Source organism: Postia placenta (genome assembly GCF_002117355.1).
Source record: "Postia placenta MAD-698-R-SB12 unplaced genomic scaffold POSPLAscaffold_2, whole genome shotgun sequence".
Lineage (NCBI taxonomy): Eukaryota > Fungi > Basidiomycota > Agaricomycetes > Polyporales > Adustoporiaceae > Rhodonia > Rhodonia placenta.
This window is the reverse complement of record NW_020169833.1, coordinates 374745-401928: the sequence shown is the minus strand read 5'-3', so window position 1 is coordinate 401928 and position 27184 is coordinate 374745. Positions and strand designations below refer to the sequence as shown.

General features: G+C 57.0%; 8 protein-coding genes across 8 annotated transcripts; 5 read left to right on the top strand and 3 right to left on the bottom strand.

The window, feature by feature from the left end:
* Nucleotides 1–514: 514 nt before the first annotated feature.
* POSPLADRAFT_1131541 (hypothetical protein) lies at nucleotides 515–925 on the bottom strand (the record flags this gene model as incomplete). The annotated part of the gene is made up of 2 exons (XM_024484099.1): nucleotides 515–593; nucleotides 645–925. The coding sequence occupies 2 exons, from the start codon at nucleotides 923–925 to the stop codon at nucleotides 515–517; spliced, it is 360 nt and encodes a 119-aa protein (XP_024342591.1).
* Nucleotides 926–1579: 654 nt separating this feature from the next.
* POSPLADRAFT_1043388 (hypothetical protein) lies at nucleotides 1580–4925 on the top strand (the record flags this gene model as incomplete). Its single annotated transcript, XM_024478297.1, has 5 exons — nucleotides 1580–1597; nucleotides 1708–1761; nucleotides 1811–2438; nucleotides 2782–2783; nucleotides 4011–4925. The coding sequence occupies 5 exons, from the start codon at nucleotides 1580–1582 to the stop codon at nucleotides 4923–4925; spliced, it is 1617 nt and encodes a 538-aa protein (XP_024342590.1).
* A 423-nt stretch (nucleotides 4926–5348) lies between these two features.
* POSPLADRAFT_1177289 (hypothetical protein) lies at nucleotides 5349–8313 on the bottom strand (the record flags this gene model as incomplete). Its single annotated transcript, XM_024488487.1, has 8 exons — nucleotides 8024–8313; nucleotides 7897–7958; nucleotides 7700–7845; nucleotides 7247–7647; nucleotides 6835–7159; nucleotides 5828–6066; nucleotides 5561–5762; nucleotides 5349–5521 (listed from the first exon to the last, which is right to left on the bottom strand). The coding sequence occupies exons 1-8, from the start codon at nucleotides 8267–8269 to the stop codon at nucleotides 5349–5351; spliced, it is 1794 nt and encodes a 597-aa protein (XP_024342589.1). The 5' UTR covers nucleotides 8270–8313.
* Nucleotides 8314–11509: 3196 nt separating this feature from the next.
* POSPLADRAFT_1043384 (hypothetical protein) lies at nucleotides 11510–15055 on the top strand (the record flags this gene model as incomplete). The annotated part of the gene is made up of 13 exons (XM_024478296.1): nucleotides 11510–11756; nucleotides 11845–11900; nucleotides 11962–12014; nucleotides 12139–12230; nucleotides 13238–13331; nucleotides 13368–13430; nucleotides 13695–13814; nucleotides 13934–13980; nucleotides 14060–14164; nucleotides 14331–14432; nucleotides 14504–14718; nucleotides 14805–14957; nucleotides 15008–15055. The coding sequence occupies 13 exons, from the start codon at nucleotides 11510–11512 to the stop codon at nucleotides 15053–15055; spliced, it is 1395 nt and encodes a 464-aa protein (XP_024342588.1).
* A 605-nt stretch (nucleotides 15056–15660) lies between these two features.
* On the top strand, nucleotides 15661–18819 carry POSPLADRAFT_1064495 (hypothetical protein; the record flags this gene model as incomplete). The annotated part of the gene is made up of 13 exons (XM_024481813.1): nucleotides 15661–15750; nucleotides 15810–15898; nucleotides 15948–16044; nucleotides 16100–16369; nucleotides 16421–16546; nucleotides 16593–16893; nucleotides 16956–17185; nucleotides 17246–17353; nucleotides 17417–17545; nucleotides 17625–17731; nucleotides 17790–18048; nucleotides 18114–18285; nucleotides 18359–18819. 13 exons carry the CDS (start codon nucleotides 15661–15663, stop codon nucleotides 18709–18711), a joined length of 2331 nt encoding a protein of 776 aa, XP_024342587.1. The 3' UTR covers nucleotides 18712–18819.
* Nucleotides 18820–18840: 21 nt separating this feature from the next.
* POSPLADRAFT_1043382 (hypothetical protein) lies at nucleotides 18841–19563 on the bottom strand (the record flags this gene model as incomplete). Its single annotated transcript, XM_024478295.1, has 3 exons — nucleotides 18841–19244; nucleotides 19310–19406; nucleotides 19456–19563. The coding sequence occupies 3 exons, from the start codon at nucleotides 19561–19563 to the stop codon at nucleotides 18841–18843; spliced, it is 609 nt and encodes a 202-aa protein (XP_024342586.1).
* Nucleotides 19564–19748: 185 nt separating this feature from the next.
* On the top strand, nucleotides 19749–20726 carry POSPLADRAFT_1064493 (hypothetical protein). Its single transcript, XM_024481812.1, has 5 exons — nucleotides 19749–19805; nucleotides 19860–19944; nucleotides 19995–20053; nucleotides 20117–20371; nucleotides 20434–20726. Exons 1-5 carry the CDS (start codon nucleotides 19779–19781, stop codon nucleotides 20620–20622), a joined length of 615 nt encoding a protein of 204 aa, XP_024342585.1. The 5' UTR covers nucleotides 19749–19778; the 3' UTR covers nucleotides 20623–20726.
* Nucleotides 20727–24704: 3978 nt separating this feature from the next.
* On the top strand, nucleotides 24705–26403 carry POSPLADRAFT_1064492 (hypothetical protein; the record flags this gene model as incomplete). The annotated part of the gene is made up of 6 exons (XM_024481811.1): nucleotides 24705–24951; nucleotides 25034–25104; nucleotides 25182–25258; nucleotides 25320–25767; nucleotides 26150–26178; nucleotides 26351–26403. Exons 1-6 carry the CDS (start codon nucleotides 24793–24795, stop codon nucleotides 26401–26403), a joined length of 837 nt encoding a protein of 278 aa, XP_024342584.1. The 5' UTR covers nucleotides 24705–24792.
* Nucleotides 26404–27184: the final 781 nt, after the last annotated feature.

Below are 27184 nucleotides of genomic sequence, written 5' to 3'. Positions count from 1 at the left end.
CTTATTCTTGAGGTTGGAAGTATTTCTGGTCTTTGCGGGCATTCCGAGAACAGTAATGATTTGCGGCTCTCCTGGGCGCCTAATCACAAGGACATTTATTTATGGCTCAACTAATTCTTTGACTACAAATCCTGTATCATAAGCATGTGCAACGATAAGAATAAAGTCGATTGGTGATTTTTCGGCATTTTTCCGAATTATTTTGGGGTTCCGCCAAATATTTGGCCCTCAAAACACAAACTTCACTTTTTTGGGAAATCCACTCGTGCAAAATCATTCTTCTCAGTCTATACATGATCTAACTAGGGTTTACAATCGTTTGCGAAGACTCACAAGGCCCAGAAAATTCGGCCGAAAAATTGGACGACTTTGGTTGTCCGCAACTGTAATCCGATAACACCATGGATACAACGACTAAAATAAGCATGACATGCAGCAGTATAATACAGGGACATAGGCATACAGGTCGCACAAGCGATGTCATGGAGTATCAGATATATTCCGACAAGCCCCTTCAACCGAATCGCCCCAATGCCCGTGCGCTCTTGCTGACGATCTTTGATTCTGATTGCTTAACCTTGGCACGCCTGGATCTGGGGATGGAGTAAGGAACAGGAGACGCATGTATGAAGTTAGAAACTTACTCCTCTTTCGCTTCTCTCTCGAGAATACGTACGTGCTCCGCCGCGCTTCGCGCCGAGGCGCGGGCTTGCATGAGGGCACGGTCCGCTTCACGCTCTGCAGCCTCAGCCTCCGCTACTTTCTGACGGGCTGCAAGGATGCTTGGATCATTTCTGGGATCGTCATCATGGTCGGATGACGACGACCGACGACGACCAAAGAAGCCCGTGCGCGTGCTACCCGTACGCGTAGACTCATTCGTAGAAGGCTCTTGTTCCGGAGTGTTCGAACGGCGGGAGAACATGCTGCGATTGCGCTGCGGTTCTTGCGCAGGGGCTGGAGGAGGAGACTGCTGCTCCGGGCTGGATGAATGGAATAACGGCATCTGCGACCGATGCATATGACATTGGCTATCGTGGAACAGAGGAGTTGTCGTATGTCTCACCTTGGTATCTAAAATCAGGGTATGGATGAAGTGGGAGGTATTGCTAATGTCGATGAGCACTCGACGCCATGCAATCAACCTTTTATCCGTGTGGCAGTCGTCTACGTCAGTGGAGATTGCGTTGTAGCCAGCTGGGCTCTGCAGACTGATAGACCACTTTGGGCTACCCCATGATAGAGTTCCGTGCAGGAGCCACTGTTGCCTGGTCTCGGATTGCGTCAAGTAGCCTCAAACAGCAGTATTCATGGTCATGAAACGGCCAATCATGGAGTGAACGTATGGAGCAGCTGCAACCGCCAGGCTGAGGACTTCATGGAAGAGCGAGGCACGCATGAGTCACGTGACACGGTCTGTGCGTGGGAATGAGGGTGACGCGCGGAGTTCGAAGCGGAATTCCAACCCTTCCTCCTTTCGCAACCTTGTATAAATGCTTCCCTCTCACCTCCAACCTTCACCACGCCCCGCCCTCCGAGCTCGTTGTTGCCGACGGTCCAGGGAGCCGAGCGTTGAATCATGTCTAATAAAATAGTGGTGAGCTGCTCACCACGCATGTATTTGAGTGGAACGGCGAGTGACATCCGTCCCTGGATGAGCCCCAAGTCTATCGTGCTGTCATCGACGATGTGATTGCAAGCGTCAAGGCCGAGTTCGAGGAGTATGGTGTCAGTGAAGATGTACTAGCTGAGCTCCATAATGTGAGTATATCTCTGCTCTTAGCTTCATGTCGCGCTACATCCAGTGTAGAAATGGCAGAGCAAAGTGTTGTCGTCTCACGTCGCCGACTTCGAGTCGCTCGATCGGCCGTCGACAACTAGTCACCCACAGCACCCCCCATACCCACCGCATCCTATTCATGCGCATCCTCCTCACCCCATTCACCAAGCGCATTACCAGGCGCATAATCCTTATGCAACGCCTCACCCAGTCCAAGTCCCTCCTCCGCCGCCCGGACCTCAAATAAAAGCTGAGCCTGTTGATAGTCGTTTCATCCTCAGTGGGCAGATGCAGCCACACTACGGCATGCCGCCACTGGCGGGTCCCCAGATCCCGACTGCGCGCGCGCCGAATGGTATGGCGTACCCTGGTCATCCCCCAAACATGGGGAGCCGACCTCAGAGTAATGCACCGGCTCCCCCGGCCCCTACTGCTCGCTATCCTCCGTCACAACAACGGATACCGCAAGTTGACGGACCGTCATCTTCATCGTCGGACTCACCGTCACCCCCACCGAGCCAAGGCTATGCGCCGCGGTCAACTCACCCATCACTTCCACAGCCTGTTCAGCATGCCGCAGCTTCTGTAGACGATGAGGAGGCGATCAACAGTGAATTGGATGACTCGGATTCAGACAATGACGGAGACCGCGAGGAGGGTGGCTCGGCGGACGCTGACATCGTATTCTGCACATATGACAAGGTGAGCGTCGAATGGGACACCGGAGTTCTTCGTACTCAGCGTCATCTGTCCAGGTTGCCCGTGTCAAGAACAAGTGGAAGTGCATCCTCAAAGATGGCATGATCCACGTGAATGGCAAGGACTATCTCTTTCAGAAGTGCACAGGGTGCGTAATGTTCGGTGCGCCTGAGTCCTGGCATCTAAACATCCCACAGCGAATTTGAGTGGTAATCCATGCTTCTTGTTGAGCGTTGTGCTTCTCGTCCATATTGTCATCGCTCAATTTGTTTATCACTTGGTCGTCTACTCATGCTGTGCAGATGTCTGCATTCTCGTTGGAAAACCATACATTTGACATATCTGTCTGCTGCATCCATATATCATTGTATAAAATATCTCATGCGAACGGAATGCATTATCACTTACAAGAACGGCCATCCTGATATGCAGGTCGGCGAATATGATCGCAGCTCTGATGTGCCGCATGTGCGTCTATCAGTGCGGACCGTAGCAGCCACCAGCGCCTCGTGGGTGAGCTGCCAAATCGAGACGGCGACGTCGCATTGTGGCATGCGCGCGATGGCGAGCTACTAGCTGCTGCTCGCTTGTTGTTTCCATTCGTCTGCCCACCATCGTGCTCACAACGTCCGAGCTTGTCGCAGCGTCGAAGGAGACCCATACGGGGATACACTGCTGCCGCGTTGCTATCGGCCAGCTGAGACCCGGTCGTGACACTGCCAGGTACGTCAGCTCTAACCCCTACCAGGGTCTACTCAACTCCCGCCCGCGGCGGACCACGCATGATTGCCGTGGCGTGCGCTGACCAGCCTGACAGAATACTGCACAATCTATCCCCATCGCGATGTCTGATGCGTGCGGGCTGGTGTGCTTGTTACGGCCATCATGCTTGCTACAGCCATCGCCGATTTCGGGGGCAAGGGTGACCCACAGCAGCCTCCCGCCTGAGCTCTGGCTGGAGATTTTCCGCTACGCGACATACGTCCCTCGTGTGCACGGCCTCAGCCCCGGTGACCCCTTCGAGCGGCAGCGGCCATCCAACTTTGCCTGGGGTGTGAATACTCCTGTCTCGTCGCTCGCGACCAAGCGCAGCCTGGTTGTCGTCTGCCGCGCCTGGCGCATGCTCGCGACTGAACTGCTCTACGAACATGTTGTAATCAGCAGCAGACGCCGCGCTTGCCTCCTCGCTCGCACACTTTACGAAAGCCACTTGGCAGCGAAGAGATCGTACGCAGAAAGCCACGCCGTTGGTGAGGTACCGAGAGGGCATGCGGAATGGATCCGTCATGTGGAGCTTCGTGATTGCTCCCGGACGTCGAAGACGGCGTCATTCTGGAACGCCGTCGCAGCCATCCTCTCATTGCTTCCGAACCTCCACGTCCTGAGTGGAATCTGGGAGCAACCCTTGTCGCAAGGCCAACTCGCGCTTCTCTCGCGGTATATCGGTAACACCATCCGTGGCCTGTATTGGGAGGAAGGTACCATCCTGGAAGGACAGACGTCATTGCTGAATGCAACATTTCTTCCCAAGTTCCAGTCTCTCCGTGTCCTTGACATCCGGAAGCTCAAGCTCGAGGACCAGGACAGCTTCCCGACGAGCGCAGCTTCGCAGACCTGCCTATCATCGGTGGTGGAGGTCTTGTTGCCTACATGCCCTGCGGTCCTGCGCTTTGCCGGCTGGCTGAGCCTTCCCCGCCTACGCAGCGTTGTCCTCGATGCGGCGAATGTGCGGCGCAGCGCGACGTCCTCCGTTATTTCTGCCATTGACATGTTCCTCGCCGCACACGGTGCGAAGATCACAACGCTCGAGCTCCTCCCCATGACCTCTCTGTCGTACAAGCCCTCTCCGATCAGCATCACCAGGCTCCTGCAGCCAGACGTCTGCCCCGCGCTCGATACATTCGTCTTCGACTGCCGCGAGAAGATCGTCAGCGCAGCATCTTCGCCGTACAGCTCCCCCATGCGCAAGCCCGCCTACACGCCCTCGCTCCTAGCCGCCGCGGTGCCGCCCTCCCTGTTGCGCTTCCTTGACGGCGCGGCCGCGCCCGTGCTCTCCGAGCCGCACCGCACGCTGCGGCGCATTGGCATCCGCGGGATGGGCATCAGCCGGCTGTACCCCAGCCGCCCGACGCACGCGCAGCTGCACCTGCACGCGTTCCTCGCGCACCGCGCGCTCTTCCCCGCGCTCGAGACCGTGCGCACGGTCGGGCTGCTCGTCGACGCGTCGACGGACCCGTATGCGCGCGACATCTTCATCTGGTGGACGGAGAAGTACGAGGAGCGCGGCCTCGATCTGCAGGACGGCGAGGGCGTCGTGTGGGTGTACACGGACCCCGTCGAAGGGAAAGAGGCGGCAGCAGAGGAACAGCTCGATTCGTTCGGCCCGACGATCCTCGTTCACAAGAGCGATCGCAGAGAGCTCAGGGCTGCGAAGGGGAGCGTCTAGGTGCGCGGCGCGCGCTTAGACGACGCAGATATACGAGGGATGGTTTCTTCATGAAGTTGTGTTAGTACTAGCATCATCAGATTGTGCATAATCGCAGACTTTAGTAGGCTTCATGCGCACCACATTACTCTTGTGTCTATAGGTCGTGTAATTTTATAATGGGGAATGAGAGTCGCTTTTGAGAACAATGCATGGATGCTGGGGTTTTTTCTTCGCTTTCAAACTTCAAGCTTCAAGCTTCGAGTTTGAATCCGGATTGCTTCGCAGCGGCTGATCGAGGCCTCTGACCCAATATGGCAAGGTTACCGCTGGGCGCGGCCCGGCGGTGCCGGAGCGTAATAGCGCGTTTCATTAGACGCGTCTGGGCGTCTATGCGCATTCACTTCGGGCCTTGGCTCCTGTATTGCAGAACCATAAGCGTTCTCACAGCCGTACATAATAATGATGTGCCAGCCCTCGATGGCGGCCAGCATATCTCCGCCGTATATGAAAAGTGGACAGCAATTGGTCCTCTGTTGGTCCACCATACAGTCCTGCTACTTCCCCCGAACGCGCCAGGAACGCGGGCAGCATTGCATACGTTCCCGCCAGGCGCACTAGCCATATCCTCTGTCATCCGATTATGTACTGCTTACTCTGCGGCGACGGTTGCATTGGCCGGCACGGTTCTTTCTGATGAATGGCGCTCGGTATTTTCGGGTCAGGCCCTGAGTGGCGTTCCTGGCGCAGCCCGGACTCGGACACAATCTCTGGCACTGAATGGTGCGGGTGCAGCAGGTAGAGCGGACGCTGCGAAGCCGAGGCTGCCGCCGTCTCCTGCGTCCCTCGCCCCTCGTGCTGTCACACCCTATGTCGCACGAGCCCCAGACTATACCAATACAAAGTCGCGCGCGCGCGCTCACGCGATCCCGCCACGGCGTCGATCCAGGCCGGATCTTCTGCCCGTCCTCGTGCACTCCCAGACCCTCCGCGAGGCCTAATGCAAATAGGATGCAGTACCGCCCCCCCGGGTCCTGCGGGTCGTGGCTGTCAAGCCGCGTCTGGCTTCCCTGCCCTGCACGCTGATCGAGCGCGCGCGCGCGGGGCCACTTGGGCCCAAAGGCGCACGCGCCATCCGGAGCGCATGGCGGGCCCATCACGCCTGCACGAGCCCACTTTACCAATACGCACCACGCACCGCGCACCACGCACCGCGTCCATTAGTAATGTCCGACGCCGAGGCCCTTCTGCGTCCGTCCCGATCAGCATCAGGCGCGGCGAGACCCCGCTGCAGGTGCTAAGGCTACAGATGAATTCCAATGCGCGACCCTGAGCTAAGTAAGTATCCTACAGGCTATCCTATCGAGATGTCAAGGTGAAGATGTGATGCGGACCATCACGCGGATTTTATGTACAGAGGGTGTGCCGGGCGCACGGCACCAGTGGCACGTCCCCGTCCCCGGCGATCGTGCGGGGTAAGGGCACGCTGCAGCCCGGGAGGGTGCTCGCATCTGCGGGGGCAGGGCGGACGCCGCGTCCTCGCTGCCCGTGCCACGCCGAGCGCGCCTGCAGTGCCCTGGATGCAAAAGGTCAAGTGCGAAGAAGACGTGTGCGAGGGGAGGTAGCATGGGGGGTGGGGGCAAGAGACAAGTCCGGTCTGTGGGCGCAGTGTCCACGAGGGAGTGTCAATCACGACGTATACAAGCGGTGTTATGAGTACATTGCGTTTGCGGTTCCAAAGGGGTATGGGTATCAATGCAAGAGTCCGTTCACCGTGCGCCGGGCCCGAGTAACCGCAGCGCGCGGTCGTCCGCAAGGCTGCGCCTGTACGGATGTGTTCTGAGCGAGTGGAGCGGCGCGAGGTCCACACGCATGGGCCCAATTGGCTGGCCGTTCTCGTCGACTGGGGGTGCAGGTATGTACGGCATACCATTGTCCAACAAAGGGAACTCGATGGAGGATATCATGGGTGAGAGGGAGCAATTTGAGGAACTGGAGAACGGGGAGGGGCTCATGGGGGACGCTACCGAGCGCCACGAGGATGACGAGTGGTCTGAGAGGGACGGCGACAAGGAATACTCCGAGTGTGTCGCTCGCGTGACGGGCGTCGAGGCGGAGATGTACTCGTAGTTTGGCTCGGAGGAGTAGCCGAGCTGTGCTGAGATGGGCGCAGGGGTATATACATTGAGCACCTCGGGGGGCGGCGGGCTCTGCACGGCGTCGCCGGCGTCGGGAAGCACCACGGGGCGCAGCGCCTGCGCCAGCGACGGGAGTGTAGGTGATTGCTACAGTTGCGCCTGCGGATAAGGGAAGAAGGAGTAACCAGATGGGCGTCCACTCACCGGAGGCATCTGGAGGGGCTGGGTATACAGGGCGGAGGGCTGCACGGGTGCGGCCGTGTGGGCAGGCGCAATGGCGATCGCCGACGCGTCTGGCCAGGCCGGCTGCGGGTACGCCATGGCGGACGTCGAGGGCGAGAACGGGTCGACGGCGGTCGACGGGCCGGGTTGTGGCTCATACGACGCGGCCGACGGCTGCTGCTGGTGCGCACGGTAGTTCGAGGGGAACGGCGCGAATGTGCGCTTCGTGCCCGAGCCGGACGGTTTCGACGGCTCGCCCTTCTTGCCGGCCTTGCTCGTGCGCGCGCTCCTAAAGGCACCGTCGGGAACGACGAGATTGCGAAGCTCGGGGATGTCGTCAATGGTCTGCAGCTGACCTTCGGTGAGCTTGGTAAAGTACGCATCTGCCCGGGGGGAATGTCAGACGCAGGGCTGCGCAGATGGCAGCGGACGCACTAAGATGCCACTTCCGAGGTTCCTTCGGTTTCTCGTCGGGGGAATCCGCCTGTGGGTCGCCTTCGGGATCATTGCGGTAGACGGAGTACGTCTGTTTGATGAACTGGTCGTGCTCCCCCGGCCTGACGATCATGTTCTCGGACGCCCTGTGGGGAACATCGATGCCTATCGCGGACGCGACGAAGGGGGACACGTACTTTGCGCGCTGGCCGCCGCGGCCCTTTGTCTTCTTGACGTTCTCGAAGTACATGAGAAAGTCCTAAGGCGAGGAAGAAGAAAAAGCTTAAATCTGGGGGGGCGATCAGAGGTAACGGCATGATTCACCTCCCGCACACGCGAAGCGGTCCATGATTTGCCCTCGGTGAAGCGCTCCATTCCGACGCTGAACGCATCCCCGGTCGGACCCTTCTTCTCCCACACGTACACATCGCCTGGGCGGAGCGCCTGACGCTCGTGTGCGTCGAGGCGTTTCTCGATCTTGGGCAGGAGGCCAAGCTGGACGGCATAGAAGACCTTGTGCGCGTCGTCTGCAGAGCGAATGTGGACGTTCTGGAGCGTGGGCTTCTGCATGGTGGTCGTGAGATAAGGCGTGGGCGATAGTACGGGATTCGGCGGAGGAGGGTCTGCAGGGGATGGGGCGGGGGGCGGGGGCGGGGAGGGGGGAGAGGCAGCAGCGCGAAGAGGAGGAGGAAGGGCTATATAGCGCAGGGCTCGGCAGGGCTTGTTCAGCAGCGGACTGAATTGATGTGTCGGAGAATAAATGGAATGTGTGAGTGGGGCGTAAGTTTAACCAGCCTTGCCCAGAACGGCTGCCCGAGACAACGGATACGTCCCACATAATCTAATCGAGATTCACCACTAGCTGATCGTCCCTGCCACCCCCGTCCCCCGCCATCGCGTGCCCCCCGATCACCCCACTTCCCACCCTCGTCGTCACTGCCCGCCGCCTCCCTGCCTCACGCCCTCTCGCTCTGGGGTGCACCTCCCTGCGCCGAGCCTGTGCATCGCATCAACCCCGACGCACTTCTAGCTCGCCCCCCCAGTGACGCCATCATGCCAATCTCGGGCCCTGCGCAGCGAACACGGGCTGCAGAGCTTATTACGAAATCGACGATATGAGATCGCTCGCGCCTTGCCATATATGTACCCTCCTTGTACCAGCCACTCAGTACTTGCCAGTCCATTCCGAGGCCTCCCCAGGCCGACCATCGCACCACGCGGAAAATACGCGTGAGCGCGACGGGTCCGCTTGCGAGGGCGAATTCCTGCCCGCTCTGCGTCATCCAAGTTGCGCCCTGACAACCGAGAAACGTGTTGGACCTCTGTCCCTCGATCCGGCTGTTCACCTTCGCGGGTCCGCCCGTCGCTGCCAGTGAGCGTGGCGGCGTTGCCATCTGTCGCTCTTCGCAAGCCCCTCGCACACAATGAATTGTGTCGTAAACTTCTCCGTCACACGTACGCATCTACACATTCCTTAAAGCCATCGGAAGAATTTCAAAAGGAAAGCTCCACAGTGGCGAGACCTTCGGCACGTTATCCAAGCGCAGATGGACCCGCGAGCTCGGTGTAAGCCTCTTCTATCGGCTGGGCTGCTGGCTGGCTGCTCCCGCGTAGGCTGCCCGTCGCGACGGCCAGCACGCAGCCGTCATATGCCTCCGCAAAGCTCAGCATGGGGTCTGCGTGCCAGATGCGCCCTAGATCGCTGTCGCAATCGATTATCGCGAGATGCCGAACAGATGCCCGAAAGGGAAATATATTACACCAGTGCGAAATATGAACCCCTTGGGGTCAGCCGTTCTCACCGCCTGTTCTCCATAGGGATCCCTTCCTCTGGTGCGGTCCGAGCTGGTGCATACAGATGCGATCTCGTTTGTCAGCACGTCCGTCTCGGACTCTGGCGAATGAATGCGTGATGACCCTGAGCAGATCTCGTGAGTCCGCTTCCGGCGCACCCCAGCTTCGTCATGACGTGCGCGCCATGACCAGATGCAGCAACTGGGGATATATATCGCGCTGCTGGCATTCGATCGACGAGCATCCGCGTATGTACATCCGCACCCGAGACAATGCATTTTGCGCCCAGAAACCTAATCCTGCCGTCACGGGTGCGCGTCGTTTGTATACGCGCAGTCATATGCCCGCAAAATCAAGGGCCTCGCGACGACATGGCCTGGAGCCCTCGCCTGGGACACAGGCCGACTGCTATCCCCTTCGCGTCCTGCTCGCGTGGAGGTGAGAAGCACGCTGTGGGAAGGTTGTGCCAGAGAAGCTCTGGAAGCTTTCTGGTAGCACACTGCGCGCGCAGAAGACGTCGACGTTCGCCCACTGTCTGGCTCGTCAGATTTAGAACCGGGGAGCCGAGAGCGTGCCCGCGCAAGCTCGTCCCCGTGCTGCCGCGCCGCGAGAGGCACAGGAGAAGGCTCCTGCAACGACCGCGCGCCGGGGGGTTTGTGCGCCCTGGGCGCGACGTCCGCGTCCGCGTCCGCGTCTGCCCCTGCGCGCGCCCCCGCCGGGACACATAAGCTTCAGACTAGCAGGGAGCGTAGATCCGGGAGCGCGTCTCGCGTGCCACGGACCGCGGTCCAGCCCTGCGTGCCGTTCGGGGAGGTGCAGACCCATATGCGGGAGGCTTCTATCGCGCGCGATATCGATGCCGAAGCCGCGCTCACACCCCTAGCGCGATCTGTCCAACTCTGGCTGCCACGGACGTACCACTGCCTGCCCGCATCGCATCATCACTGTCATGGTCATGTCTGTCCGTGTTCATGCAGACCCTGCGCGCCAGATGACGCAAGGCGCGAAGCGTAGATTACACATGGCGCGCCAACCAGCCAGCGACACACCGCTGGAGCACATCGAGAAGGAGAGAAGTCCGTCCGCCGCCGCCGCCGCCGCCGCCGCCACCGTCACCGCCATGCGGGGCACGCGGCCCTTCACAGGATCCTGACCATACAATCGAGCGATCTCAGGTTCAAATTGTCGATCGGGTGCCGCGGCGGGTACGGCGACGTGCGCAAGTAGATCAATGGCGCCAGGTCGTGGGACGCTGCCCCCCGCGTGAGCGTGCTCGACTGCGCCTGATGCACGTCGGGCAGGTGCGCCGAGGGGCTGGAAGCGTCTGCGGGCGCGTCCAGTGCGTCGGGGGGCGCCTGCCAGCCCTCCGGGACGGACAGCCCGGGCGGGTGCGCAGTGGGCGGGGTCCTATTGCGAAGCGCAGAAGGGCCGTCAGGCGGCACGCCCGGGTACAGTACACCACCGTCTGCCCTCCCGCTTGCGTCCTCCAGGGGCTCGCCGCGGGCGTGATTTTTCGCCTGGCGCGCAGTGGCGAACACGCCCGGCGGGACGCGGTAGACGAACGGTGCGAGCGCTGGAACGAGGTGGACGTTCTGCACCGAGTGCAGGGTCTCCACGCTATCATAGGCGACTGGGGAGAGACGGCGAGCAGTGAGCGTCAGATTGGGCACGATGGACGAAACAGCTGACCGAGATGCCACTTGCGACAGCCGTCCGGAGTCTTTACGAAAGCGCTGTATGTCTGCTTGACGAGTCTAGAGGCCAGGCTGCCGTGGGCCGATCGGGGATCGGGGAAATACGATACCAGCGTTCAGTGCGGCAGAGTATACCATGTGAATCGAGCACATACATCGCTTGGGCCAGCTCAGGGTTGGCGTCGAACTCGGGCAGCTTCTCGTAGTATATCAGGAAGTCCTGTGGACGGCTTGGCGCTGAGCGTGGGGGCCAACGAAAGGTGGCGCACTTACCTCGCGCACCCTCGACGGGCCCCAGCGTCTACCGTCCGTCCAGCGCGATATGCCAGCCTGGTGGACCGTGATGGGGCCAAGTCAGAACCTGATCGGCGCGCAGGATCGGCAGAAGACGTACGCCCGTAGCTTCGGTCTGTGCATCGCGCTCCTCCCACACGAAGGCGGTCTCGGGCTGAATCGCCTCGCGCTCGCCGGGGTTGAGCCGCTGGACGACGATGGGGAGCTGGCCGAGGAGGACGGCGTAGAAGAGGACGTGGGCACCCACTATGTCACGGATGCGGACGCCGGTGCAGGTCGGGTACTGCATGGTCGGGCGTGCAGGTCTCCCTGGCACATGTAAGCGAAGCTGGCGCGTCGGCTAGGGCTTATATGGGCGGGCAGAGGAGGTGGAACGAGGTGGCGGAACGAGGTGGTGGAGAGGAGAAGGAACAGGCCCGGTGTGTGCAGCTCTGCAGCGTTGATGGTTGCGCGGAGAGTTAGAACGTGATGCGTGCCCAGGATGGGAAAAGGATGCCATACGCACGACACCACCCTAATCTCGCGACTGTCGAGTGCGTACTGTTGATTGTATCGGAAGCAGACGTGGAGCCGAAGGTCTGCGAAGAGGAGAGCGGTTCGGGAAGCGTCTCTCGTTCCTGAGCCCGTGTCTGGAAACTGCATTATCAATCGCGGTAGATACGCGCGGCCAATGGGCGCATCTTCTTTGTACGGGCGAATCTTCTCGGATCCCCCAGGGAGTCAGCTGGATTGGGATGGCCTGCGCCATCGTGCAGTTTCAGGGGGGGGGGGGGGGGGGTTCCTAGGGAGCAAGCGCGTTACGACTGCACATACGCGTCAAGGGCAGACGTTTCTGATGGCGGACGCTTTGGAACGAGGAGACACCGCAGTAGACCCTGAAAGACGGTGGTCGATAACGTAGTACAAGACACGACGAAGGCGTCGCAGAGCGCGGTCGTCGCAGGTCTTGAGGTCATCGACGCAGTTCAAGTTGACGCAACAACGCCGTTGTCGGCGGCTATGACATGTTCGGGTTCACGCAAAATCATTGTTCCGACTGCACACACAGCGCCCGTCGAGAGGATGGGAGAGGAATGAATTCGAAAAGGCTTGTCTGCTGATGATAAGGTTATGGTTATAGGGCTGCTTGGAGCTGGCCCTTATGAATATGCAATTGCCTGAAGAGCAGTTTTGCACTCGGCGGGAGATTCGCATGTCATCATGACACATCGGCCGTATTGGCAGCCGAGCCCGCACTACCCGCTACTTATCTCGGAGCTCGATCTGATGAAGAGAGCACAAAAGCTTCATAGGTGTTATGCGCATCTGCGATGAGGCTTCCCGCGAACGCTGGGCGGCACGATGGTATCGGACAGGCTGAGGGGGGCATGCGTCCGCAGCTGACTTGCTCTTCTTCTGCAAACTCGGATCCAACTAGCGAACTTTCCAGAGTATGACGTTTGTGGTAGTCGCATTGCAGTGTGTTATAGTTGTATGAGATCTAATATGATTATACCTTGATGAGTGCACACCAGGATCTGGGTGGAGCGGTTCGGCTCGTCGCCCGTTGCCCGGTACAAGCACACAAGTGTTAACTGATCTACCGCGATCGCCATTGCCCGTGTCTCCACACGGAGGTATTCCACTGCTGAAATGAGCGGAGCATGGTGGGCTGCTGTCGGGAGCAAACCCACCAGCCTCACGGAAAGTGGGCAGCTCGGCGACCTTGATTGCAGTGTAATTTGAAAGGAAACCCGGTCTCTAAGAGCTTGCGCAGGCTTGAGCCTGGTCGTCGGACACGCTTGGCAAGGCAGAAAGACCAAGATCGGTATCTCACCAGCGATCGGCGCATCCACGTGGCCTGTGCGACGGTCCCGGGAATGACCTACGCCGGGCGCGCCACCGAGGCCGTCGAGTGTCCTCTGCCTGCCCAATTGTTCGTGCCGTCTCAGTCTCCCGGAACTTGACTTGTACGTGTACGGACCTTGACAACATCCGCACAACCAACCATCTCTCGCGGCGCACCTGAGGTGACGAAATGTGTGCGGGTTCTTGCACTGTGAGGCGAGCCTTGTCTTCCAAGTGGCGTACTGCATCGCGTACCTCGACTGCTATCCCCACTGTCCTCAGCGCTCCCACACATGTTTCAGGTCCCCCCGCAGGCGCCGCAAAATAGGTCTGCTAGGTCTGCGCCGCCCCAGCGACGGTTATCTAGATCTGACATGAGGCTGCAGGACCGGCCTCTGTGTCGGGACTTGTCCTGACCACCATCCCATGCCGTTTCGCCCGCTTGGCATGCGTCGATGGGCAGCGCACAACGAGGCCCGTAAGGTCCGAGTGGTCATGAGCGCGCCGTTAGGACGATGACAGAGACGGCGGACACCGACGCACATTTCTTAATTATCCCATCCCATTCTCAGCTCGTCGCCACAAACGTTATCTGACAACGTACGCTGGTCCGGCCGGCGAGAAGACTTGGTCTGACTGTTCTCCGGGAAGGGGATTCTGCCGTGGACGTGAGTAAGGCAGGATTGAGCGATCCCTGGCTGTAGGATGCTGATGACGTTGCAAATGCACGTCTTCCTCTTCCGTCTTCTAGTGCGCCGGCGTTTCCACATGGGCAAAGAGGAACGGTGCCGGCGGACAGTGGGTGAGGAGGGAGCGAGCAGCGGATCAGAAGGAGCGATTGCAGAGGGAAGCCCTTGTCTCGTGCTCGGCGGGGGATCTGGACGCGCCCCAGGCTGATGACACCGAGGAGTTGGCCCAAGCTGTCGCCAACAGGGATTCGTTCCCCCATTGATGGCATCGACGCCTATGCCCGTCGCCACTGTGGTCGCCTCTATTCCCTTTGCGCTGACCCACGCCGAAAGACTCGGGAATCCTTTTCGGGACTTTGATCCTTGCGACGGACGACCCTGTGCATGGCTTGAGCATGGCCAGCCTGCATAAGAAGGGAGGAGCCCTCGCTTGCGGTGGCTTTGGCAATTCTCTCGAGAAGCCTATAGCTAATTTGGCTACTTCAAAGGATCCATCGACTGCGCAGGACTCAGCGCCCGCACGGGTCCTCTGATTCGTCCAGCTCAAATTCACCATTCGTGTCCGGTGCACAGCTACACGCCAACCGAGAGCTTCTTTGAATGTACTGCCTCTCAGGGTGCTCGCAAACAAGGCGGCCCGGCAACCCAGACCGATTCGGTGGTGTCGTTGCTTTTGGTTAAATCTACAAACCAGCTGCGATGCTCGCTCGCCCGCACCAGAGTGTCATGCACGTCTAGCTGTTTTTGGCCTTCGGCAATCACGCACTGACTCACGACTTGGCGAGCCCGCGATTTGGGATTGGGGAGGCTGGGGGCGGCGCAAGGCAGGGATGCAGACCCTTTCGAAGCATCCGAGCTGGGCCATTCCCGCCGTGGCTTGGAAGGCGACTCCTTGCGGGGCTACATGGACCATTCTCTGAGCGCGTGCACCCCCTTGTTGCCGAAAGGTGCCTTGCAGAGGTAAGCGGTGCCGCACCGCCAAGCGCGGTATTTCCTGTGGTATTTTCTAGTGCAGGATACTCGGATATGGTTTTGCCTCCGTGACACCCATGAAGTAATACGAATAACATGCATCATGGTATCCATGATGTCCAGTCAGCACCTCGGGGCTGATGTGGGTGACAAGGTGCGGACGCAGGTGATATATAATTTATTTATAGCCTATTTAGGTAGCCGACCGTTAGTGTTGTGCGTAATTATAATTTGTCGTCGAATTTGTAGGTATGACTACCAGGCCGACGCTGATTGTAAGAAGGGAATCGAGATCGCGAAGGCGCATCACCGACGGTTGCCCAGTGACAAAATTTAGGCATATGAATCGCTTTATATGGATGCGCCTTTATATGGTTGGAACGGAGGCCTCGTTGAGGGTCTGATCTGGCTGATGCGTTGCTCGATCGAGTGCACCGTTTCCCGAGACCACCACGATCGCGCTCTCCGCAAAGATTGCCACAGCGCCTGCTCTCGCCAACTTGTGGCGACAATTGCGAGCAACACGCTAGTCGAGTCAGGCCATCAGGACGCTCAGCAACGATAACGCACTGAATCGTGCATGCGGCTCGGCATCTTCCACCTCCGCCGCGGACTCGTACTACGCCCATCGCCGAAGTCTCATCTCATCTCTGCTTTCGCCGCTCCCCACCACACGAGATCTTGCACATCCATGGCGATCCAGCAACCAAAGTGGGCCCTCCCGCAGAGGCAGGCCGAAGAGCCTGTGCTGAAGGTGTACAACTCCCTGACCCGCACAAAAGTTTGTCCTATCCTGCGTGCGCTAGCCGCCCGCGCACCGCTCATGCTTGCGTGGTACAGACGGAGTTCGTGGCAAACAACGGGAGACACGTGAAGTGGTACAACTGCGGGCCGACGGTGTACGACGCGTCGCATATGGGACATGCTAGGTAAGTACACCTTGTATTGGGACGGGACTGCGATCTCGACTGCGTTCAGAAACTATGTCACGCAGGATGTATTGCGGCGCATCATGTCCGATTATTTTGGCTATGACGTCCACTTCGTAATGAACATCACGGATATCGACGACAAGGTCAGTCTCGCTCTCCAGTCACAAGGCTCAAGTAATTCGGCTGAGAGGTGGGCAGATCATCCTCCGCGCCCGCCAAACATACCTTGTGGACACGTTCCGCTCAGAGACGCGGGAGCTGACTCCACAGGTCTTGAAATTTGTGCAAGAATCATGGTCGGAGTACGTGCTGTCCAAGGTCGGCAAGGGTCTTCCAGAAACAGAGCGTCCTGGCAAAGGCAAAGAGAAGGAAACGTGGCCTCAGCTAGTTGCTCGGTTCCAGGACAAGGCATGGAAGCAGGAGTGCCTGAAGAGGGACGAAAAATTTGAGATGCATTTCTCCGCTGCGGTGTGTATGGGCCTTCTCCCGCACAGCTGATGTCTCATGTTCACATGTTAGAACCGCACACACTCCGCGCTGGAGGCGGCGGAGATCTCTGCAATTTCCGGAAGCAGCTCGCAGGAAGATGCCCACCGACTGATAGATGAGTCGAAGGATATCCTTGCGATATCCCTGGACAAGCAGGTGAGCGCACCGCTCGTTCCCAGCGTACGTCATAACATTGGCGAAGCACGGCAGCACCGTCACGGACCACTCCATTTTTCGCTCGCTATCAAGCTATTGGGAGGGGGAGTTCTTCACGGACATGCGCCGTCTGCGTGTCCGCGATCCAGATACGCTCACTCGGGTGACGGAATTCGTGCCCGAGATTGTGGCGTTCGTGGAAGGCATCGTGAAGAACGGGTATGGCTATGCGGTTGACGGAAGCGTCTACTTCGACACGCGCGCCTTCGACAAGGCGGACGGGCACGACTACGCGAAATTGGAGCCGTGGAGCAAAGGCAACTGGGAACTTCTAGAGGAAGGCGAAGGCATGTCAGCCGTCTTCCATGCATATATCCCCTTGGGGAATTTGACTGACAGCAATGCATAGGTGCTCTGTCCGTCGCCTCGGGGCGTCGATCGCCCGCAGACTTCGCACTCTGGAAGGCGTCAAAGCCTGGCGAGCCTTCCTGGCCGTCTCCCTGGGGTTCGGGGCGACCAGGATGGCACATCGAATGCTCAGTTATGGCGTCTGCGATCTTCGGCGCGAACATGGATATCCACTCGGGCGGCATAGACCTTGCGTTCCCGCATCACGATAATGAAATGGCGCAGTCAGAGGTACTTGCGGTGACGGTGTATGCGGTCATTTGCACCCTGACGCTGATGCGGCCGTTGCAGGCTTACCACAACTGCCCTACATGGGTAAACTACTTCCTCCACACCGGACACCTGCACATCGAGGGGCTGAAGATGAGCAAGTCGCTCAAGAACTTTATCACCATCGATGTACGCCCTGAATCATGTGGGCACCCGCACACCTGCTGATCACGGTCTTGCACCGTCCCACAGGAGATCCTCCAGAAGTACAGCGCACGCCAACTGCGGCTCGCTTTCCTGACTCAGCTGTGGAACGCCAAGGTTGACTTCTCGGAGTCGCTCATGACGGGCGAGGTTCGCATTCTCGAGACTGCTTTCAACGTGCGTGTCTGCGTGCGAGGCTCCGCATTACGTCCCAATTGTGCAATCACGCGCGTTTGCTCACCTTCTGCTCCCGCAGAACTTCTTCACCACCGTCAAGGCGCTCGTCAGCCAGGCGGAAGCAGACGGGCCCAATATGGATAGCGCGACCCGCTACAGGGATGCAGAGCGCGAGCTTGTTGATAGGTGCGTGATCCGAGATGCACCCGCGGCAGGACCGCTCAGCTGCCGCCATCGCCGCCAGCTTGCATGCGGCCCAGGACGCGTTCCGGGTCGCGCTGTGCGACTCGTTCAACACGCCTGTCGCGCTGGACGTCCTGCGCGACCTCGTCTCACGCACAAACGTCTACATCAACACGCGCAGCACCGACCTGGACATTGGCGCAGTTGTGATAGTCACCCGCTGGGTCGGCCAGATGCTCCGCATGTTCGGGCTGGGCGAGGGTGAGACCTCGGAGATCGGCTGGGGGCAGGATCGAGATGCCGCGGAAGGCGGCATAAACGTACGTCCCCCCTTCGCATTGCGGCCTCGGTGGAGGGCACCCCTGGCTGACGGCAGTGATCTCAGCGAGAAGAGGTTCTCATGCCTTATCTCCGCACACTATCTACATTCCGTGATGGCGTGCGAAGGCTCGCCATCGCGGGGGGCGAGGGGGCATTGAAGGAGATCCTAACGCTTTCGGACAAACTCCGGGACGTTGATTTGGTTCCGTTGGGTGTGGCCTTGGATGATAAGGACGGTGAGTGTAGATCGCTCCAGCGCTCTTTATCCGCACTAGTGTCTGATTAGACCTTGATCGCGTACGAGCGTAGACGGGAAGGCATTGGTCAAGCTAGTTCCTCCCGCGGATTTAATCAGGGCTCGCGACGAGAAACGTGCACAGGCAGATGCCAAGGCGGCAAAGAAGGCTGCTGCAGTCGAGGCTGAGCGCCAGAAGCGAATGCAGAAACTAGAGAAGGGGCGTGTCGCGCCACAAGACATGTTCAAGCCACCGAATGTCCCGAAAGGCTTGTATGGCAGCTGGGATGGGAACGGCTTACCATTAACCGACGGCGAGGGAAAGGAGCTGAGCAAGAATCAGACAAAAAAGGTGCAGAAGGATTGGGCGCTGCAGAAGAAACTGCACGAGGAGTTCCTGGAATGGCAGAAAACGGAGCATGCGTGATGGTCGGATTCTATAGACGGCGTAGATCTGCTCGCGACATGTAGAAGAGGTGTTGTAGAACACGCCAGCCGCCGTCTACACTTTAGGCTATGCTATGGCATTACATCTACTGACCTGGGTAAACTCTTGCTACCAGTCACACGCCGCGACCACCAGATCCGCAATTTTCTCTAAACCTCGTTCATCATCCTCGGTGAAACCGCCGAAGGCTAGACAATCGAGATCCAACACTCCCACTGCTATCTCTTCGCCGTTTGCTCCCAAGGTCAAGGGACAGACGATTTCGCTTTTTGTTTCCCCATCACATGCGATGTGACCTGGATACTCGTTCACATTGTGCACGCGAATGACCCGCCGGCCCAAAAAAGCGTCGGCACAAACTCCGCGAGCCTTGCCGGGAGTTGTATTAATGAATTGGCACGCCGGTTTACCGCAAAACGGTCCCAGTAGCAATTGACTGCGAGCTTCTGCTTCATTTCCGTCTGCTTGCGATATGCGCGGTGATGGAAATAAGCTTGAAACGATGTAGAACCCTGTTTGTATCAGACAACAGCACGATAAGGGCGTGGTTGCGGACATAATCACACAAGGCACATACCGCACCAGTTAACGGCCCGCTCTTTGTCGCCAAAATAAGGCTCGAACGCAAGGAGGGAGTTGTAGATGAGCGAGGACGCATTCGCAAGGTTTGTCACCTGACTACTGTTACGATCTCGCAAGCCGGAGTGTTTCTGTTTCCCATACCCAATTCCGTTGTCCTTCTAGCAAAGCCGCTAGTTGATCGTGAATGTGGTCCCAAAATGCTGCCTTGTCTAGCCCTTGGGGTACGAGAGCAGAATCTGCGTGAGGCATTTTTCCGCCGTTGCAGTTCTGTAAGAGCAGGGGTAAAGAGAGATCAAATGAAGGTTGTGGTCGATGAATGGATTCAGGTAACGAGTTTGCGGAAACGAGTTGATTCGATCACGAGGATCGATCGGGCATGTGGCTGTAGCATGTATCTGCATCGTCAGACCACACAGCCCCCTGATCCCTTCCTCCCCCCTTCTATCTCTCATTGCGAGCGCAGTATGGCCCCCTATTTCGAAACCGTTAAGGTTAGGCGGACATCATTATGCTCGATGCGGACGAGATCTCATATTTGCGCAAAGTCATTCGCAGATGTTACAGTGACAGACGCTGGCGTCGACACGCTGGAATTCCTCCAGGCTGCGGATGGTGTGGTGGCGCTCTTTGGTGCGTGTTGTGCATTACAGGAGAACCTTACAAAGCTTACACGCGACTAGACGTTCTGGGTTCTACTGCCTTCACTGCAGTGCAGAGTGATATTAAGGGTAATATTGCTGTCAGTCACGTTGGGTACATTCTGTCGTTTCCATGCTGACCGACGTACGAATGGGGACATCAGAAAGTCAGGGCTCGCTACGATGCTGTGCCTGCGCAATCAGCCACTTTGGAGCAGTTAGTCGAGAGCGAGAAGGGCGAGAAGAAGCGACCAGCAACCGAAGGCCTCATGTGGCTGCTACGTGGTCTCTCGTTCACCTGCAAGGCGCTGCAAAACGCCCAGGCGAATACGTCGGAGGAGCTTTCCGTTGCGTTCAGCAAGTCATACGACGCGTCCCTCAAGAAGTTCCACAATTTCGTGGTCAAAGGCATTTTCGCGGTACGCTGGCGATCAGGTCCACTTCCTGGCATGCCGCTAATGCTTGACGTATACTGCCGAAGGTTGCCATGAAGGCGTGCCCCTACCGCGCGGACTTCTACGCCAAACTCGCGTCTGATCCCGCAGGCGGACCCCCTGTTCCCGCTGACAAGCTGAATGAAGAACTCAGCAAGTGGCTCGCTGCCCTCGATTCTATTGTAAAGAGGGTGGAGGCATTCTACGAGAAGGGCGGGCACAACAAGGGCTTCTGATAGATCCTTCTAGTCCATTCCGCCTAAGGGAAAAGTGGCTACGTGCTCTCATGTAATGCGACCATTTGTTCACGAGACCTGCAATCGCCTGCCTTTACATCCGTATTCATGGACTGATTGCCGTAAGGGACATGTATTCGCGTCGTACATGCGGCCAGGGACCAAGCTTCGTCACTGCGAGTGGCTGTGTGGGATTACCAAAGCGGTCGCATTAGAGACTCCTTTAGGATGGAAAACAACCTTTCCTGAAGCCTGCCGTACGATATCCGCTGAAAACGGCAGACGTGTCTCCCGGTCAATGGCTATGTAACATTACTCGGATGCCGGCATTCATGTGCACCGTCAATGCAATAGGTCTTAGAGAAGAATCAGGGACTGACCACGGGCAGGAGTAAAACAGGCCGGGAGCTGACGGCAGACGTCAGATAAGGTAGATCTTGCCATCTATATAGGAGATAGGATATACACATCGCTCTCGAAGCCTGCACACAGCAGGTCAGGGCCATTCAGATCGCGATATCTAATGCGCAAAATCGGATTCGCCGGTCACAACAAACAAAGATCATGCATCGTGGTGGGCAAAAATAAGCTTATCAGGCAGGAGCCCCGTCTGACAACGGATGTGCGGGTGACGTATTGGATAATTAGACTGTCAAGTTCACATCAAACTTGGTTGAGCCGTTCCGCCTCCACCGTGAAGAATCGTAGCGGAGGGACAATCCTGAGAACGACAAATGCGTGTTTGCGGGAGTGGCGTCTTCTTGACAGACCCGCGAAATTTCCCTGCTGATCGCGGGTCTGTTATCACCGTCATATGGCGAGAAGGAAACCGCGTCGGGATTCCGCAGTAAGATACACGAGCAGCGTAGAGCTTTTCCGACATGGAACGTTCAGATTGTGGTATTTGATATTCAAAAGCGCGCCATGCTTAGCGTGCACTCTCTTGAGGCCAAGCAATCTATTGCAAAGTGCGACCTGCCCGTGAGGGCCTATGTACATCCAGAAGACGTTTTATACAGCCCGCGGCTGGTAATTCAGTAAGACACAAAAACAGTATTCCGTACTGGTGACTCAGACCGCGGGTCCGTGGGCGCTCGCTGACCTGAATATCCAGCCGTTGATGGCTCAGAGAAAGGGTTCTCAGACCTGATTTATTAGATTTTAATATAAGGACTCGCTTCAAACAAGCGATGACACAGCCGTATCAGGAATACGTCTTAAGGGTCTCCTATCTCCTACGAGAGGCGATGACGCCCCGAGCACCCAGAGCCGGACGATTCCGTAGGTAGGCAAATATTCCGAATACTGTACTCGATGCAAAAACGTACGCAGCTCGTACAATTGGAGCGTCTGCGGGAGGAGCAAGATCCTCCCGGTCAATATTGCGCGTCTCTTGCGGGCCGCCAAATGCCTCCGAAGAGGAAGGCCATGCTGTGGAACTTTCACAGGATATCAGGGCCGATGCGGACTCAATCATGACAACGGGAGCTGCGGTGATGCAAAGGGAAACCTTGTCCCGTAGATGGCGGTCGATGAGATATATTCAAAAGTAAGGTGGAGTACTTACCCTTCGTGTCGACAGAAGCCCGCAACCAGGCATGCGAGCCCCAGATGTGGGATAGCCATAGAGAAAGGAGGCGCCCACGTGTAGGTACTCAGGGTCTCGCGAAGACAGCAACAGTGAGCGGAAAACTGGATAGATGGCAAGACAAAGAGGACGGAAGCTGCCGGTATGCGTAGTGGGATGATTGTTGTAGCGGTATGTCCAGGGGCCGTCATGTCGGCGCAGTGTTAAGCTCATGACTTCCCTCGCCTTCTGAAGAACGCAAACACACAGCTGGAAAGATTCGTCTGGTTTTGGAAGAACTTTCCTGTGTCGTGCAGGGCGCACGAGTCCACGCCCAAGACCGCCGAGGCAGGATTCGCTTGCGTAAGCACGGCTGACGACTTCTAGGTCAATGCAGAGCCACTACAGCGCCACAGACCGGGAGACGCTTTGAATGCTTTCAGTGCTCCTAATGGCGCCCTGAACTCTATAGGGCCAAATGAGACATCTGTGTTCTCGAGAAGGCTTGAGCGACCCAGATATGTGAAGCAACCAGGAGGAGAACCACGCGTGTCGTAAACGTGGTCAGCAGGGTGCCGAAATTTTATGTCGAACAACGAGATTCACCTCTTTCGGATACATAGCTGATCATTTCTTTAGTACTATCGAGAAGGGAAACGCCGGAGATAGGAGCTCTGGTCTGGTGTGGACAAAGCCGTGTCCTGCATTCAAATGGAAGCTTGCGTCCGTCAGATTAGAACGACCCTCGTTGGCAATTTTTCGAGGAAGACGCTTGGAACACGTACGAGATATGTTTCAATGTGCGGGTGCAGAGCGAATTTATGATCCGCCAATTTTTGACCCAATATCACTGCCTGACAAAACGAGTAGACATCCGCATGATGACAGCGTCCTGTTGTAAGATGAACTCTGGGGGCAGCAGCATATAGCTCCTGAGCATCGTGGTGTACATACAAGCCCACAGGTGATTGGCCCTACAAAGCCAATGTTTCTAGCACCTAGCCGAGGGCCGCAGGGTGAAACACACAAGGGACTCGGCGCCTGAGATCCCAGACCACGACACGCGTGAGAATAAGTGACTGATAGACCGATGGCACTTGCCGTAAACCCTTCGAAACATGCGTGCGAGAAGAACCAGATGTAGTTTTACATGGGGTACGCAAGAAAGGGAATAGGTACTGGATGGGACAATGCAGCCCACGGGTCGTAAGCGTACGTTCCTGGCAGAAGTAGAACACGACTCACGAAGGTCTCCTGATCGGCGCGCTCGTTCTTTATACCGCAGGGGTGATACTCTTGCCGATTGATGCGGCTAGTGTGCTTAGCTATGATCGTTTCCCCATGTCTCACACAAACGTCTGATCGGAAGCATGCTCAAAAGCTAACAATGAGCAAGGAGTGGCTCAGAAGAGCCAAGACTATCTTGTTGAGTACCGCAGCTGGAGCACGCCTGGATAAAGACAACATGTCAGGACCCTGTGTCGACGCAAGAGCGGGCTGCCTATCAGCAGACCTGTCAGGTCGTCTAAAACTAAGATTCACTTCATGGCAAAGGTGCGTAGTGGAGACGGAGACTCACGCCGCGCCACCTGGGAACTCTGAGTGGGCTATAATTTGACATCTAACGCGGTGACACTATGAGCAGGAGGCATAGAAGGGCATTTGTTTACGTACGAAGCTTGGGCCATCGAACCACAACTTGCAACGAGGCGTCAGATGATTGTCGTTCATGCATGGCGCACGCACAATTGATACTTGCTCGATGCCACCTATGATTGCTATCAGGGAGGGCGGGATGATTGACGTAACGGTGCCTAAAAGCGCATAATGAAAAAGAAGTCTTGATTAAGCAGTGGCCGCGGCACGGAGATGCATCTCGGCGGACTAGAGTCGCTGGCTGCCAATAAAACAACGCGGGTGCATCGGATATCTCGGATAGTTGCTTACCCCAACTAGCGATATTTAGGGTGACCATACGTCCGTTTGTCCCAGAACGTAAACGTTGGGCGAGACTCTGGTACCGTGTGGTAAGGCCCGTGCGTTCAATGGATATCCAACTGTCCGCACGGCGAGAGTCCGCAGCAAGCGCGCTGACTACACTAGCCGGAAAGCCCGTTGCAGAATACAGCCAGCGTGACGACACGACTACACGAGTGTGCTCGTGGCACGGGCATGCGGCCTGATTCATTGCCTAGTTTGTCAAAATACGAAACGTGGAGCGCCACGTACTACTTCCAGAATATAGGGCTAAATCGTTGGGGCTATACTCCTATTGGAGATTAGGTTCCGATCGACAGCCTTTGGCTATCTATCTATTGGCAACCACTCGGACCTGGACCCATACCACTTATTGCATACTTTTCTTTCCACGTTTTAAGCAGCGGTTTCTAGTCAAACCTTATCAAATGTCATCTCGACATATTCTCGCGAGAGGAGCCAGTCTGGCATAGCACTCACATATACAAAAGGGTCGTCGGATCGGTTCCTCATGTCATTTCCAAGCCCCTCACCCCATGCAGTACCCAACTTGCACCCGACTGCGTATCCGCTCTGTCCAAGATGCGGAAGTCGTTCTCCATGCTGTGTATCTGAAACGACTTCCCATGGTCGCTCGTCGGCTCGACGACGAAGAACGGCTGTACCTCACGACAGGCTGTATCTACGTGTGGGAGGAGCGGAGTAGTAACCCATTGGAGGCGACTGGGCAGGAGATTCAGAGGTTCACCGAGGGCCGCAGCTGGGGCCCATCTCGTGCGCGTGACGTGAGTGCAAATTCTTCCTAGTGCGTCTCGTTGCAAGCGGGTGCTGTTTGAGCGTTCATTGACGCCATCTACAATGCCTTAGGATTTCCTCTTATACTACGAGAAGGAAAGTGCGAGTAGATCGTCGCTCATGATCAGGAACAATCTTGCAGGGTAATTCCTATTGCTATATGACGCGAGCGCTTCGGTGCTCGCACGGCTGTCTTCTTGTTCTCATCCGCGTTATGCAGATCCTCGCAGATGATTAAGCAGACTTACTCCGTCTACGTGCACGACGGCGAAACACCCCCGCGAAAATGGCATCTCAGTAAGTTTAATCTTACTACTTGGTGCCGCCCGCGGCATCTCTAAACCTTGTTCACTACTAGACGCGTACTACACTCAGGATTCAGTTGACCGTTTGAGGGTCATTGAGCAGGTGCCCGAGCTCAAGGGCATTCAGGTTCCTGAAGGTCGCTACGTCTGCGCTCGGACTGGTGGCACTCGCAGGAACCGGCACTCGGTTCATTCTCCATCTTTAAGCGCAAATGGCCCCGCTAAATCTCAGACTCCACCTTCACCTCACGCCATGTCGGGTCGCTCTACAAGCTCAGCGTCGCGCGACAACAATCATGCGGCTAAAACATCGCTTCCAACCTTCACAAGCTCGGCGCCTCGCATCAGCGTACTGGCCAAGTCTCCCATGAATCCGGTCGCACAATCCCCCGGTGCCTCTCTCACGCTTTCGGGTGATCCACATCGTCGACTAGCACCCCTGGACTATCTGCGAAGCATTCCTCCGGTCGCGCGTGACCCAATAGACGACGAAGCCCTGAGGTCGTTCGGCAGTATATGAGGCGATGTCACTCGCACTCAATGCGCCCCAACCTTACCTTACTCTCATTAGACCAGGGACTATGTTTCTGACAAGCTGTCATAACCAAGTGCATGTTCTCGTTGATATCGTTTGCTATCGTCGCGATCACTGGTACTTTATGGTCTCCATTGCGTTGCTCGTCACTCTATTTTAGTCGACTACCAAACATGCTCACCTACCGGTGCCAATTACCGGCCGGAGCTAGTGCTTCCATGCGCGGCATCGTCTCTATGCTCACGGCCGCGTAGCTCTTCGTCGATGTGCGATCGAAGCTCGACCTGATACCGAATGGTGAAGCCCCAGGCTTATGACGCATTGCAAAGCCCTGCGAAACGCCCGCAGATATATTGTCGCCTATTTCGCAACGCCAGGTGAAGATCAAGGCACCTTTACCGAGCCAGCGCTCTCATAAGCGCGGATTCTCCGTCTAGACCTGGCTCGCCATGATCCGGTCTTTATACGTAGTCATACCCCCACGGTCGCGGATTGCCAACTCATGTACACGATACATTATGTACACTGTATTGTACCTCATCGATCAAGATCCCAGTGATACACGAGATTTAAAGTTGCGCAAGGAGCTATTGGAGATCTGAGGGAACTGCTTCAACCGCCGATAGACCTCAACGCGCACCATGAACCCGGCTTCATCTCCGATAGAAGCGCTACGCACATGTAAAGCAGGTAATCCGTGTGTCATTTGTTGAGAAACAAAGCACGTATGGAGGGCTTTCTTCACAGGGCTCAATGACATCAGTCGATCGGCTAACGTGGGGGGATGGCGCCGTAGGCGTTTACTTGCGGGAGCAACGGCCTGGGCATGGTATTGTTTCGCCTGTTGCCTTCCATGCATGCTGTAATGCAAGGCCATGTGAGTCACATAGAAGACTGTTGCGGGCGCCATGTTCACCACGAATAATCTTGCCATGTTGCGCCTAAGTGTCGGGCTGCATCTAAGGTGTTTCGCATGCCACTCTGGTACGTACAAGATCATCTAGCTCTCCATCAGCATCGTGTAAAATATCACAGCCTGTGTTCGCATACCTGTTCCAATGGATAAGCGCGCAATACGGCTCGTGTTTTCTAAATGAGTCTGTAGTATAACCGTGGAATATGTTTATTATCAGCGTGCCTTGCGTTCTTGCCGGCCTGGCCGTTCTATATCCACTTTGGTCAAATAACAGTCAGGTGGGAGCGATTCTGCTCCGTAATTGAGCGGCGGAAGGTTTAGAAGATCATGCCTCCGCCCGACACAATGCATTACTGTGAAAGGCTTCTAGCTGGGAGTGGAGACAAGGTGACGGATGGTTAGGCCTTGAGGCACAGGGTTCAATCATCCCACGCACGGCTCACCGCATCCCCGGAACTCTAAATGAG